We start from the raw sequence: 15,806 nt of genomic DNA, 5'->3' as shown, positions 1-15,806 counted from the left end.
ACCCCCGCACGTCTACCCGGAATAGCGAATAAATATCGAAGAAAAAACTATCGCAATTACTACGATCATAAGTAACGATTATCGTTCCATCCGCCCCACTTCCCGTTTCCCCCCACCCCCGCACGTCTACCCGGAAGTGTGGTGCGCTATACATTAACTGATCCGTGTCGACCGACCCCGTCCGACATCTTCTTCAAAGACGTCATCTTTGGGAGGCCGGCCAACCCACTCCTGCCGGCCCCCCTCTGCCGCCTCATAACTGTGCTCAGGGGGAGGGGGGGCAGCCTAGAGGTCCATCAGCCCACTTCCTGCCAGACTAAGGGCCCTATTCCACCGGACGATTATCGTTCAGATTATCGTTAAATCGTTCGAATCTAAACGATAATTGTTCGGTTGAAATGCAGTTAACGATTAACCACCGAACGAGAAATCGTTGATCGCTTTATAAGACCTGGACCTATTTTTATCGTTGCTCGTTTGCAAAACGTTTGCAAATCGTTCGCATTGAATAAGACATTGTTTGGTCGTTCGCAATAGATACGAACGCAATAGCGAATAAATATCGAAGAAAAAACTATCGCAATTACTACGATCATAAGTAACGATTATCGTTCCATCCGCCCCACTTCCCGTGTCCCCCCACCCCCGCACGTCTACCCGGAAGTGTGGTGCGCTATACATTAACTGATCCGTGTCGACCGACCCCGTCCGACATCTTCTTCAAAGACGTCATCTTTGGGAGGCCGGCCAACCCACTCCTGCCGGCCCCCCTCTGCCGCCTCATAACTGTGCTCAGCCGCGATTGGCTGAGCACAGTTCTGCTCAGCCAGTTGCGGCTGAGCAGCTGATGACGCTGCAGAGGGGGGCCGACATGCGGGACGGCTGCAGCGAGTCGGCCGGCCTCCCGAAGATTGCATCGACAGAAGACGGGTGTCGACACGCACCAGGTATGTATATCGCACCACACTTCCGGGTACACATGCGGGGGTGGGGGGACATGAGAAGGGGGCGATTCACAGACATAACATACATTACAAAGTTGTATAACTTTGTAATGTGTGTTATTCTGTGAATAATTGCTGAGCGCCGCACTACCCCTTTAAGGAAGCTGACGTATCCTACTAAAACACATAGCTCTTCTGGGAAGTCTTGGAAAGTCTGCTTAACCCAGTGCAGGGACCTGGAACCTTGTACTACCCTATTAGGACAGGAAGCTGACACCGTAGGGTAAAATGCGGTCAGATTAATGAAACTATATGTGAGTACGAGCATCTTCTTCTTCTACTTCTGTTCTCAGCTACGCTATCTCAGCAGAGTACATTGCTACATTGGACAGGGCTCTCAAGACTTTCCTCTACTCTACTCTATTGTTACACCTCTTACTACTACCTCCTGCTTGCACCTGCAGTTACAAAAGTGTACTTAATGTGTATTGCACTGAAGTTTTCCAACCAAGTTATCCTGGTTAAAGGGAACCAATCACCTCAAAAACGCATATATAGCTTTTTAAATGTGCTGTTAGAGCACACAGCACACTTTCCATACATGTTTCTATCAGGGCCGATTCTGGGGTTTCTGCCGCCTGAGGCAAACCTCAGGCGGCCGCCCCGAGTGATGACCAGCACTCAACCCCCCCCCCCCCGTCGCCGCAGCCATCCACTCACCTGTCCCACGCCGCAGCCGGCCCGCGCTCTCTGCTGTCTCCACATCCCGTCAGGTCCCGCAATGTCACGGACCTCCAGGCTGTGATGAGTGAGTGGGGTGATCGGGTCGCGCGGGGCGGTCCCGCGTGACCCGATCACCCCAGCACGTCCCCCACCGACCCCGGGCACTCACCACAGCCTGGAGGTCCGTGACAGCTGCAGGGTGACATCGCGGGACCTGACGGGATGTGGAGAGCGCGGGCGACGGGACAGGTGAGCAGCCGCTGTCATTTTTGTTAAGTGATACTTAACAAAAATGACAGCAGGGGGGACATAATGCCGCCCCCTGCCGGACCGCAAAATCTGCCGCCTGAGGCGGAAGGCTCATTCCGCCTCATGGCAGAAGCGGGCCTGGTTTCTATATACTCCCTGCCTCCCCCGTGTTATCCATAAAGTAACTTTATAAAACTGGCGCCCGGTATGCAAATCACATCAGGTAGTCACCTGGGCGTTGTTCAGCCAAATGGTAGTCACGGTCAGTCCGGGTCCCCTGGGCGTTCTTCGGCGGTAATCACGCCCCTCTGGGCGTGATTCAAATCACGCAGTAGCTCTGACATCACTCGGGAGCGCGCCGTGCACGATGTCGGCGCCCCTACGTTCTTGCGCTGCCGCGCATGCGCAGTACAGCCGCTCCCATTTTGGCTGTACTGCGCCTGTGCAGAATAGCCTCGAACTCCGGCTCACACTGAGTTTGAGGCTATTTTGCACAGGCGCAGTACAGCCTGAACGGAAGAGGCTGTACTGCGCATGTGCGTCGGCGTAAAAACGTAGGTGCGCAGACGACGTGCACGGCGCGCTCCCGAGTGACGTCGGAGCTACTGGGTGATTTGAATCACGCCCAGAGGGGCGTGATTACCGCCGAAGAACGTCCAGGTGACCCGGACTGACCGTGACTACCATCTAGCCGAACACTGCCCAGGTGACTACCTGATGTGATTTGCATACCGGGCGCCAGTTTTATAAAGTTACTTTATAGATTACACGGGGGAGGCTGCACACTGCACAGCTCCCCATGCATAAGTTATGGTTATGGTATAGGGTCCAATATCATTACAATGCAGCACCTGCACGGGGGAGGGGGGGCAGCCTAGAGGTCCATCAGCCCACTTCCTGCCAGACTAAGGGCCCTATTCCACCGGACGATTATCGTTCAGATTATCGTTAAATCGTTCGAATCTAAACGATAATCGTTCGGTTGAAATGCAGTTAACGATTAACCACCGAACGAGAAATCGTTGATCGCTTTATAAGACCTGGACCTATTTTTATCGTTGCTCGTTTGCAAAACGTTTGCAAATCGTTCGCATTGAATAAGACATTGTTTGGTCGTTCGCAATAGATACGAACGCAATAGCGAATAAATATCGAAGAAAAAACTATCGCAATTACTACGATCATAAGTAACGATTATCGTTCCATGGAAATGAGTGAACGTTTTTAGGTCTTTCGCAATAGCGGTCGTTTAAGATCGTTAATCGTTAACGATTATGCAAACGATAATCGTCTGGTGGAATAGGGCCCTAAGACCCCCGGCTCCAGACCAGGGCACAGCCCCTCTAGTTTTATGCTATTCATAGATATAATACATCTTATTATCTACAGAAAATGCGGCTTCTCTTAATACTGGATTCAAAATTTCACAAAAAGAAAAACAAAAAAAAGAAGAGAGAGATTGCTATTATTTGTAGATGAAATTCTGCTACAGTCCAACTCACAATGAAGGAAAAGTCATTTCCAAGCGAGAAAAACAATTTTATGCCACTTTATTCAAGGGAAGGGGGCTCTGTGCTAAGACCGGATCAATTTCCATGCAGGATTTTCCGCTCACATAAAGGCTTATCACTATTTTAAAATACTCAATGAGAAGTATATTATAGAGCTGCATATACTGAGAAGAAAAGGACCTGATATCCTTCTAGAAACAGCGCCTCCATGGGCCATGTCCAGAACTGCAGCCCAGCACTATACTGTAAGGAGGACGATACCCTGTAGAGCTGCGTTCCCCAACTTGGGGCCAGGATCTCTGAATAAGGTGCAGCTAAAAATGACTGATTAATGGCTGTATTATCCCTGTACTGTGACATCACTGTGTGTTTTCCCTGTACTGTGACATCACTATGTATTATCCCTGTACTGTGACATCACTGTGTGTATTATCCCTATACTGTGACATTACTGTGTGTATTATCCCTGTACTGTGGCATCACTGTGTGTATTATCCCTGTACTGTGACATCACTGTGTGTGTTATCCCTGTACTGTGACATCACTGTGTGTATTATCCCTGTACTGTGACATCACTGTGTGTTTTCCCTGTACTGTAACATCACTGTGTGTTTTCCCTGTACTGTGACATCACTATGTATTATCCCTGTACTGTGACATCACTGTGTGTATTATCCCTATACTGTGACATTACTGTGTGTATTATCCCTGTACTGTGGCATCACTGTGTGTATTATCCCTGTACTGTGACATCACTGTGTGTATTATCCCTGTACTGTGACATCACTGTGTGTACTATGCCTGTACTGTGACATCACTGTGTGTATTATCCCTGTACTGTGACATCACTGTGTGTATTATCCCTGTACTGTGACATCACTGTGTGTACTATCCCTGTACTGTGACATCACTGTGTGTATTATCCCTGTACTGTGACATCACTGTGTGTATTATCCCTGTATTGTGACATCACTGTGTATTATCCCTGTACTGTGACATCACTGTGTGTATTATCCCTGTACTGTGACATCACTGTGTATTATCCCTGTACTGTAACATCACTGTGTGTATTATCCCTGTACTGTGACATCACTGTGTGTATAGGTAAACAGACGCACATGGGAAGTAAGAGCACTCTCTTCTTGAAAGCTACACCTCTATACACTATGCAGTGCTGAACGCACACTTAGAGAGGACAAGTCAGGGATCATCCCAGCCCATGCCGAGAACCAGTCTAAAAGTGCAGCACGGTATCCTGAAGAAATAGGAACTGGACTGGATGGAGCAAAGTTGCGTGAAGCCTACGTACTCTATCTCACAGCGCGGGTGTCACCAGGAAACCTTGGCCACTCTGCTCATCCCAGGTAACAAGGTCTGGGGCTTGTGTCACCCTCTAGGACGGGTCGTCCGACACTGGTGGTCAATAGGTGGTGCCAAGACCAAAAGAGTCAAAACACAGGCACAAGTATTCTTTCTACTTTCAAGTATTTCTATCTATTCTACTTCTCAAGTTCCGGCAGAGCACAGTACTACTTTGGGTTGGGACTCTCTCGACATCCTCCTCACTACTTCTCTGAACTTTCTCTTCCTCTCAGCACACAACTCACTTCTCTCTTTCAAGCTCTCAGCACAGATCTGCTTACTAAAGTCCAAGGTATCTTATCAAGCCAAAAGCCTATTGTGTATCACTGTACCAAGTACTCCTGCAGTTAAGAAAAGTTTATTTATTGTAACGAGACTGTGATTCTTGTCCAAGCACCTACACAGCCATTACATCTTCCTTGGGTCATCTCCCCTTTCTGTGGGGGGGTGGTACTGACAGTTCGGGTTGGTCACAACCCCACTCCGGACCACCGTGATAAGCACCCAAGAGACCCTCAAATAGCCCGGCAGGTTACTGACCACAGGGGAAAGGGTATAGCCAGCCTCACTGAACTAAAAGCAGGTGTACCATCATACCTGTGTGCCGAACCGGCATTGGCATCACGATAGCATAACACCTGGCTCAGCTATTCTCTGACCAACCACTACTGCAGTGGAGTCACACTTCACCATCTGGCAAGTGACTGGTCGCGCCTCCCAGCGGGGCACCACCACACATACATTTTGTCATGTTCTGATGTTAATGTTTGTCATTGTGGATTGGGGCCCCCTAGTCCAGTTATTGCCATGGGGCCCCTGCTGGATTTGTTTACCCTGTTTAGACTTCACTTAAACTTGCAGAAAACTAATTACAGCCAGTCTTACTTGTGGGAGTCCCCAGTCAGATGTTCAGGGGCAAGTAAAGCCAAGATTGTTCAGTATTCTGCAAGTGTAATGCACATGGACAACGTATGAATCCATAATATGGCGGCCATAGGCTGCTGAGAGTCCATGCTGTACTATGTGCCTATGATTTTATACACAGAATAACTGTACACAGGTTCTGTGCACGTGTTTAATTGCATGTTATTTATTATGGAGCTATGGAGACATAGGATGCATACAGGTTTGTCATATGCATAACCCCCTACGGATATATTCCCATCCTGCTACACAAAGCCACACCGCTATCACATTGCCATTGTCTGTGAACAGCACAGAATGCTCAATAAAGGCATTGTCAGCATACCCAGACAAATGAACATTAACCCTATCCCTAACCCTGTATGCTATATACCGCTTTCCATACACCTTACTGTACAGACACACACTGTACGCTGATATAGTCTATATAGTCTACTGGCAGGTGGCTCATACTGTATAAGGTGTGAGGGGCTTCATTGTGTGCAGGTCGCCCATAGAACAGGCAGTGTGAGCGAGCAGGGGCTATGGACACCATATAGCCCAGTACAGTGAAAACAACAATTTTTGAAGGTACTGTGTAGCCAACTATCTAATGTATCCTATGGGAATTGCTAAGTTTATGCCATTCTATGTTTTATTAAGAGAAACTTTGCATTCCCATCTATAAAGGGAGAAGTTCCTCTATGGTGGACCTCCTTTGGCCTTAATAACCGCAGTAATTTATCATGAAACAGGAGGTCCTGACATACACCACAATCCAAACCTCCACCCACAGGTATCACGGAACCTGGCTATGCCCCAAACTTTAGGGCCCAAAGACATTCTACCCACCATTAGGCCTCCTCCACCAGTCTCAGCTGTTCACACCTGACAGAAAGGGCTCACCAATTCATGCTACATGTGCCACATTTTGACTCTACCATCAGTATAGAGCCACAGAGATCTGGATACATCTGACCAGCCATGTTTATCCACAGAGATCTGGATCCATCTGACCGGCCATGTTTCTCCACAGAGATCTGGACCCATCTGACCAGCCATGTTTCTCCACAGAGCTGTAGATCCATCTGACTGGCCATGTTTCTTCACAGAGATCTGGGTCCATCTGGCCAGTAATATTTCTCCACAGAGATCTGGATCCATCTGACCAGGCCATGTTTCTCCACAGAGTTGTAGATCCATCGGACCAGTCATGTTTCTTCACAGAGATCTGGATCCATCTGACCGGCCATATTTCTCCACAGAGATCTGTATCAATGTGGCTGAACCATACTTCTCCAAAGAGATCTGGATCAATCTGACCAGGCCATGTTTCTCCGCAGAGATCTGGATCCACCGGACCAATTATGTTTTCCCACAGAGATCTGGATCCACCTGACCAGTAATGTTTCTTTATAGAGATCTGGATCCATCTGACCAGACCATGTTCCTTCCCTGCTCCTTGATACAATTTTTGTTCTTTTTCCTCCTGGAGTCTTATTTTTCTATTTTCCTTAAACTCAATGGGGGACATTTATCAAGACCATCGTACTCATATGCTGGTCTTAAAGGGGTAGTGCGGCGGTAAAAAATTATTCACAGAATAACACACATTACAAAGTTATACAACTTTGTAATGTATGTTATGTCTGTGAACGGCCCCCTTCCCTGTGTTCCACCACCCCCACCCGTGTACCCGGAAGTGTAGTGCATTATACATTACCTGATCCGGCCGCGTCATCAGCTGCTGAGCAGCGATTGGCCGAGCACAGTTATGCTCAGCCAATCGCGGCTGAGCAGCTGATGACGCGGCAGAGGGCGCCCGGCACTCGGGAAGATCGGAGGTGTTCGGGCCGGCAGGCCGAAGATGACGTTTGGCACAAGATGGCGGACGCGTGTCGACACGGATCAGGTATGTATAATGCACTACACTTCCGGGTACACGGGTGGGGGTGGGGTAACACGGGGAAGGGGGCCATTCACAAACATAACATACATTACAAAGTTGTATAACTTTGTAATGTGTGTTATTCTGTGAATAATTTTTTGCCGCCGCACTACCCCTTTAAATAAAGCCCCGCCCACATGGGGGACGCAGAAATCTGGAGCAGGTGTAGATCCTTGCCATAATTTACTCCGAGTGTGACCTACACCATGTAAAAGGGCGACTATTTTGTGCAAACCACTCAGTGCCTTTTCCATGGCGTACACCGGGGCACAGCTGACAACACTAGAGCTGGTCGTCTGCTGTTATGGCCCATCTGTGCAAAGTTGCATGAAGTTGGGGTTTGGACATGTCCGTTGGACACAGGCGTTGTATTCAGCTGGAGTTTCCTAACTGTGCTCCCCTTGTTCCTCAGAACGATTCCTGACGTCCTCTCCTGACCATTTCCAATAAGGAGGAAGGTATTTCCACCTCTTTGCTGGGTATTTTTCCATCATTCTCTGTATACTCCCTATACTGCTATATCACAAAATCCCACAAGGATGGCCGTGAAATCCTGGCCCGTGTAGCGTCGATGATCAGGCCTCCATCCAGGTCACTCAGATGATTGGATTATCCCGTCTAGTGAGAAGTGACTCTAAACCTGATCCACAGAGAACCGATCCCTGGACTTTATGTTGCATCCACAGTCACAGGTCTAGTGTCCATACAGGGAAAGAACAGCAGTCTCTAATATAACTACATTCAGGGTTGTATTAATTCTCCATATAAAAGCAGAGCCGATACCATGCTCATAAAGCACCTAGGCAATTGCTCCATATCGGTGACAGAAGACAGAAGAAAGCATTGTGCTGATATAACTGCAGGGCAACAACAGGAAGTAAAAAAAAAATCCCTGTAAATTTCCATGCTAAACAGTCATCTCCAGTCTGCCGGTCTCTAGCTGTTGGAAAACGACAACTCCCAGCATGCCCTGACAGTCACATGCTGAGAGTTTTGTCATGTCAAGGAATTGTTATGTAGGCAATGCCCTGTGGACTTTATTCGACACACATGTATTCTTTCATTAAATTATATATAATTATATATGTTACATTACACTACATTGTGTTACTTTATATATAATTGCACTAAACTCATCCCATGAAGAAGTTATAGAGAAGCTCCTCCATTCACAAACCATCCCAGGGGCGTAACTACCACTGTAGCAGCCATAGTGGCCTCTACGGGGCCCACCACATAAGGGGTCCATCCCTGGAATACACTGGGCCTCCTGAGCTGCCATCATGCTACAGAGAGTGAAAAAACACTAGGGGAGATGCCTACCATGGGGGACACTAGGGGGGATGTCTACCATGGGGGACACTAGGGGGGGATGCCTAGGATGGGGAACACTAGGGGAGATGCCTACCATGGTGGACACCAGGGGGGATGCCTACCATGGGGGACACTAGGGGAGATGTCTACCATGGGGGACACTAGGGGAGATGCCTACCATGGGGGACATTAGGGAGATGCCTACCATGGGGGACACTTAGGGCCCTATTCCACAGTAACGATAATCGGCCGGATCGGCCCCATTTGGCCCGATTCGGCCGATTATCGTTCGGTGAAATAGAGAGAACGATCAGCCGATGATCGTGTCATCGGCTGATCGTTCATTTAGGGCCAGACCTAAAATCATCGTTCCCCCACCGCGCATCGCTACGGTTGAATAGCAGTGCGCGGCGGGCGACCGACGATTTGACAGCAGCATCATACATTACCTGTCCAGGCTTCTCCACGCTGTCTTCATCCCTGGGTCCCGCGCGCTCTATCTTCTGAATGGCCGGTCAGCTGATGAAGCGCTCAGCCAATCACAGGTCGGGACAGCCGCGGCCTGTGATTGGCTGAGTGTGGCCTGTCAGCTGACCGGCCATTCAGAAGATAGAGCGCGCGGGACCCTGGGATGAAGACAGCGCGGAGAAGACCTGCAGGTAATTTATGATGCTGCTGCAAGGGCTGCAAGGACATCGGTAACAATGTCCTTGCAGCCCTCGCTCAACGATCATCGGGCCGTGGAATAGGCCCAGTAAACGAGCGGCGATCTAACAGATCGCCGCTCGTTTACATCGTTGATCGGGCCCTCCTCGGCCCGTGGAATAGGACCCTTAGGGAGATGCCTACCATGGGGGACACTTAGGGAGATGCCTACCATGGGGGACATTAGGGAGATGCCTACCATGGGGGACACTAGGGGGGATGCCTAACATGGGGGACATTAGGGAGATGCCTACCATGGGGGACACTAGGGGAGATGCCTACCATGGGGGACATTAGGGAGATGCCTACCATGGGGGACACTAGGTGAGATGTCTACCATGGGGGACATTAGGGAGATGCCTACCATGGAGGACACTAGGGGAGATGCCTACCATGGGGGGCACTAGGGGGATGTCTACCAAGAGGGACACTAAGGGAGATGTCTACCATGGGGGACACTAGAGGGGATGCCTACCATGGGGGACACTAAGGGAGATGCCTACCATGGGGGACACTAGGGGAGATGCCTACCATGGGGGACACTAGGGGAGATGTCTACCATGGGGGACACTAGGGAGATGCCTACCATGGGGGACACTAGGGAGATGCCTACCATGGGGGACACTAGGGGAGATGCCTACCATGGGGGACACTAAGGGAGATGTCTACCATGGGGGACACTACTGGGGAGGATACTAGGGGTGATCCCTAACATATGCTATCAGTGGGATGAGGGATAGGAGGGAGCCTTAATCAAATGTTTGCTATGGAGCCCAGCCCTTTCTAGTTACGCTCCTGAACCATCCCCTATGCCCAATTATATAAAAAGGCATCATGAAATACCACATTTCCCCTGCAGAGGGGGCTGAAAGGGAACTGCATGGCTTGCTTTAACTTTTGGCTTCACGAGGAAGATCGGAGGTTACCTCCTGCTAAGGCTGCGTTCACACTGCGTTTTTGCAATGGAATTTATGCAAAAAATGGATGAAAAAGTAATATATTGGAGTGCATCCGTTTTGATCCATTTTTCCATTGACTTCCATTATAAAAAAAAAACAAAACGGATCAAAGCGCATCTGTTTTTTTAGTGTACCCAAAAATGTGGTCCACTACGTGTGCTTTGATCCGTTTTTGTTTTTTTTTTCATAATGGAAATTAATGGAAAAACGGATCAAAACAGATGCGAACAAATGTTTTTTCATCTTTTTTTTTTGCATAAAATGGATTGCAAAAACGCAGTAAGAACCCAGCCTTACTGGGCCAGCTTCATTCTCAGAAGTGGCTGTTACGCTGCAATGACTCATTCCAGTATTTATTGCGTTTCAATTTTAATTCCCCGGACAGCGCCTCCACAGGAAAAACTAAGAATTGCACAGTTCTAATTAAAATCAACGAATTGTCTGTGTAATGCAAAGAAACTAGATTCCTGGTTTGTGAATCCTGAAACCAGACAATCCCTTTAAATGCAATTGCTCATAATGCATGTGTGAGCAGAAAAAGGGTTAATTTAAAAAAAAAAAAAAAAAAAACTCTATCTTCTCAGGCTATGACATTCCACCAGGCTTACTACATGCGTTCTACACCCCTCTGCTGGTACTGTGACGACACTGCCAATTCTTTGCTGCAGGCTGTTTTTTTTTTTTCTTCCAGGCAATACAAGGGTTAATCCAGCCGCCTGGACAGAAGGGTTAACTTAAAGGACTGTCACCCTTGCCAGTCCATCTCAGGTTTCTCAGGGAACTTCCTGAGTGACAGATGACATCACTGGAGGTGTGACTGACTGATGATGTGGATGGAGGAGCCAGGGAGCGAGCTGCTGTGCTGCTTATATAAAGCTGCTATTCTGTGCTGCACAAGACTGCCAGGCTGCTGCTCATCAGCCAGCACAAGTGGGGGGGGGTGGCTGTGACACAGATACAAACTACAAGGCGGACAGAAAAGTGCACTTAAAGGAGAAGAACAAATCCCAGTCCCAGCCAAGACGAGAGCATGCAAACTCAACGGGATAAGCAGTGGCGACTAGCTAAAAGAAGAAGGATCCCAGCATGGAAATCACATGAACCGCGTCTTGTTTCATTGTCCGGACGATAAGGAAGCTGACTGCTCTCGGTGTCTTGAGGTTAACCTCTAAACGTGGCTTCCAGAGTTCCCGGCTGCTGAATGAACCTCATGGAAATTTTCAGCCCGTGCGAGGATAAAATGCACACCCAGTGCAAGGACGTGCACACTCGTAACAAGTGTCAGGACTCGCATGCTGATGGGGCGCACGTGAACTGATTCACATTCTCCCTCCGCTTTCCTGAAACTTCCGAAGGACCCGAAGGCATTCCGGACTCAGGGGCGGCCTCATTCCAGACAAAGAGGGACACAGCATGAGAGACGCCACCGGGGATTGGGCACCGCCGGTAACGTCTGGCTTCTGTTAAGACCCCCAGTATGAGAGGAGAAAGTTTATTGTCCTGCGAACAACTACGAGGATGGCGACCCTGCCGGAGAGGGCGCTGGAGGACTCTTAAGTCGCAACTGCTTGCCGCCAGCTTGACCTGCACTTTACTGTTAGTATACGCCTGCACTCAAGATTTCCTCTACAACCCCTCTCACATTCCATTACTATGGGGGAACCCTGCCCAGCCCAGCCAAGTCACGGTACTAATCTGGTACGAGCCATTCGGCAAAAGAAGACGACTGGGAGACTGCCACATACTCTTCAACATCACCGGATGCCAACTGACCACCAACAGGAGTCTCTACCAGGATGCCGATGCCATCTTATTTCATCATAGGGACATTGGCGAATACGGAGACTTTCCCTTCTATAACCGACCCGCCAACCAAAAGTGGATCTGGATGAACTTTGAGTCACCTTCTCACTCGCCCTGGATGAACACCTTGGGAGATGTCTTCAACTGGACCATGTCCTACAGAGTGGACTCTGATATTTTTGTGCCATACGGTTATTTATTTTCCAAGAGAAGTGCCAAAATAATTCTCCCACGGAAAAGGAAACTAGTGGCGTGGGTGATCAGTAACTGGAACGAGGACCACGAGCGAGTTCAGTATTACAACCAGCTTAGGGAATACATTGACGTGGACGTCTTTGGTCGCTACGGGATGGATCTAAAGCACGATAATATCGTGAAGACCGTGTCAGAATACAAGTTTTATCTGGCTTTCGAGAATTCATTACATACGGATTATATCACGGAGAAGTTATGGCGGAACGCGTTCAAGTCTAGCGCGGTCCCCATAGTCATGGGTCCCAGTCGGTACAACTACGAGATGTTTATTCCCCGTAACTCTTTCATTCACGTAGACGACTTCTCCAGTCCCAGAAAGTTGGCCATGTACTTGAGGTTTCTAGACAAAAATACCCACATGTACCGGAGGTATTTCACGTGGAAGAAGCGCTACGACGTCCACGTGACTTCGTTTTGGGATGAACATTACTGCACGGCTTGTGAAAGCGTCAAGACGTCCGGTAATGAATATAGGACCATCTCGGATCTGGCTGGATGGTTCGAGAGCTGAAGAAGAACTTTCCGTTTCGAGTTTGAATCAAACTTTTCGTTTTTATTCGCCTACTGGATTTTACGAAACAATTTTTTGAGACCACACTACAATAAATTATTTCACGAAATACAAACCGATCCTTAGTGTATTGAACAGTATAGGTCCCGGAACCTGTATTGTTCTAAACAAGGGTAATAATAATTTCTTTATATATTTCACCTTCTAATTTAATTGCTTTATTTTTATGTTAAATTTAATTTAATTTGTTTAATTTAATTAGTTTTTTTTTTAATGTTTGATCAATGTACCTGTACTAGCTCTACTAGTATTGTATCCTGTTATATATGAGTTCTTAATAATTTTTTCAATGACTTGTACTGCCCTTAATATTTTTTTACCAGTTTCATTTCCAATATTTGTATTGCCTTTAAATTTTTAATTCCCATCTGATAAAGCTATTCCTTATCCATTAGATAGGGGATAACAAGCTGATCGGTGGTGTCCAACTACTAGGATAACATGCTCCATTCATTTCAAAGGTAATTTTGAAACACCCCCCTTTGGATCGACAGGGGTTCCCAGTGGTTGGACGCCCTCAGCTTGTTATGCCCTATCCTATGGATAAGGTATAACTTCTTCTGAAGGGACTACCCATTTAAAGGGGTATCCTCATCTGAGATTGCTATAGGATGTGGAACAACAAGCTAATCAGTGGGGGCCCCTTAATAATGCCCCAAAATAAATGGAGGCCCCCTGTGTGGCCACTGTGACCAGCACTCCATTCATTCTCTATGTGGCTGCTGAATGCTTTGGAACAATCAGATTTTTATTCCCTATTCTGTAGTTAAGTGGTTAATAATCACTGATGGGAATACCCCTTAAAAGGGGTCATCCAGGATTAGAAAAATGACTTTCTTCTAGAAACAGCACCACCACCTGTCCTCAGTTTATGTGTAGTATTGCAGCTCCAATTCATTAAATTAAATGGATCTGAGTTGTAATACCACACACAACCTGAGAATGGTGGTGGTGCTGTTTTTCTATGTTTTTATAACCCTGGACAACCCCTTTAAAAAAAAAAATTCCCCTCATATAAGTCTACTGTACTATTCTTACCTACGGGAATTGTTTTACTTTATTCTTTTTTTTTTTTTTTACAAAGATTGGGTCAATGATCACTTGGGAAATATTTATAAATAATCTATATGGTGGATGTGTTAAATTATTTTGAAGCTCAATTGTATGGGGTTTTTTGTGTTTTTTTTTTTTTTTTTTACGAGAGAAGAATTCGTTTGTGATGCAAGGTGACTATTTATGTTGTGTATAGTAAGGAAGTGGCGATTACTTGAAGTCTGTACAAGGGTCTGGTTTACTGCTCCACACCTGCTGACCGGGAGGTTTATACAAGATAAATTATTGAACAGAAGCACAAGACACTGGATGACACAATTTGTCTTTTGTGATATATTTTGTCATGGAAAAAAAGAGATTTGTTTTGGAATAAACATTGGAATTTAAAAATTTTGATTTTGTGACAATGATTGTTAGGTGTATGGAGATGTAGCAGTGCTGTGTGTTATCTGTGTCACTGTGCAGACAAGAATGAGTAACACAACAAGCTCAGCTCTGCTACATCTGTGACTACAATAAATGCAGCTGAAGCAGTCACACCATGTCTTCTACATTTGCTGTGTTTGTTGTATGTGATCAACCTTATAAGACTATGGCCATGGTGTTATTCAAGGGGAGGACTGACCGTGACCAGTTCTGAGAACTCCTTGAGATAGATAGATAGATAGATAGATAGATAAATAGGATATTTAAAGTGGTAAAAATCAACTGCAGCCAGAAAGTTCTATTTAAAAACAAAAAAATCAAGTCTTCCAGTACTTATCAGCTGCTGTATGTCCTACAGGAAGTGGTGTGTTCTTTCCAGTCTGACACAGTGCTCTCTGCTGCCACCTCTGTCCATGTCAGAAACAAATCCCCATAGAAAACCTCTCCTGCTCTGGACAGTTCCTGACATGGACAGAGGTGGAAGCAGAGAGCACTGTGTCAGACTGGAGAGAATACACCACTTCCTGTAGGACATACAGCAGCTGATAAGTACTGGAAGACTGGAGATTCTTACATAGAAGTAAATTACAAATTTGTCTAATTTCCTTACACCAGTAAATTAAAAATACTTTTTTTTTCCTCCGGAGTACCCCTTTGATGTGCTGTTGACGGATCTTATCATGGCTCTATGATCTTACAAATTTTAGTTTCTGTGAATACCAATGAGCACATCTTTAATAGGCTCCATTCACATCACGTCGCCAGAATACCTATGAGATACCTACCAAAAGGTAAGTGGAGATATACCATAGCATAGCCACAGTGCAACCAGTGACCAGGGGTCTTCTGTAGAAAAAAATATTATTATTCTGGGCTCTAGTAAAAATACTGAACATAAATACACCCTATGGTCTTTTCACTCTGCTTCTGCCTCAGGCACTGAGAGCCGGACTTTCTTGCTCAGCCATTTACTAGTGGAAGGGTTGAGCAAGAAGGTCCTGCTTTGAGCGCTTGCCTAGATGTATTGGCCATTGATGTAAATAGAACCTTAGGGGCTTTCACAACAGGGAGGTCTTTGCC

At 46.9% G+C, this 15,806-nt stretch overlaps 1 protein-coding gene across 1 annotated transcript; it reads left to right on the top strand.

Moving 5' to 3' along the window:
* The first annotated feature begins 11,455 nt into the window (after positions 1-11,455).
* FUT4 (fucosyltransferase 4) lies at positions 11,456-14,690 on the top strand. The gene has a single exon (XM_069971975.1). The coding sequence runs from the start codon at positions 12,096-12,098 to the stop codon at positions 13,185-13,187; it is 1,092 nt and encodes a 363-aa protein (XP_069828076.1). The 5' UTR covers positions 11,456-12,095; the 3' UTR covers positions 13,188-14,690.
* Positions 14,691-15,806: the final 1,116 nt, after the last annotated feature.

This window comes from Dendropsophus ebraccatus, chromosome 5 (genome assembly GCF_027789765.1).
Source record: "Dendropsophus ebraccatus isolate aDenEbr1 chromosome 5, aDenEbr1.pat, whole genome shotgun sequence".
In the NCBI taxonomy this organism is placed as follows: domain Eukaryota; kingdom Metazoa; phylum Chordata; class Amphibia; order Anura; family Hylidae; genus Dendropsophus; species Dendropsophus ebraccatus.
This window is presented reverse-complemented; position numbering and strand designations above follow the sequence as displayed.

What these genes read in the sequence shown, in the direction of transcription:
- FUT4 (XM_069971975.1), top strand. Translation starts at nt 12,096, where the DNA reads ATGAGAGGAGAAAGTTTATTGTCCTGCGAACAACTACGAGGATGGCGA.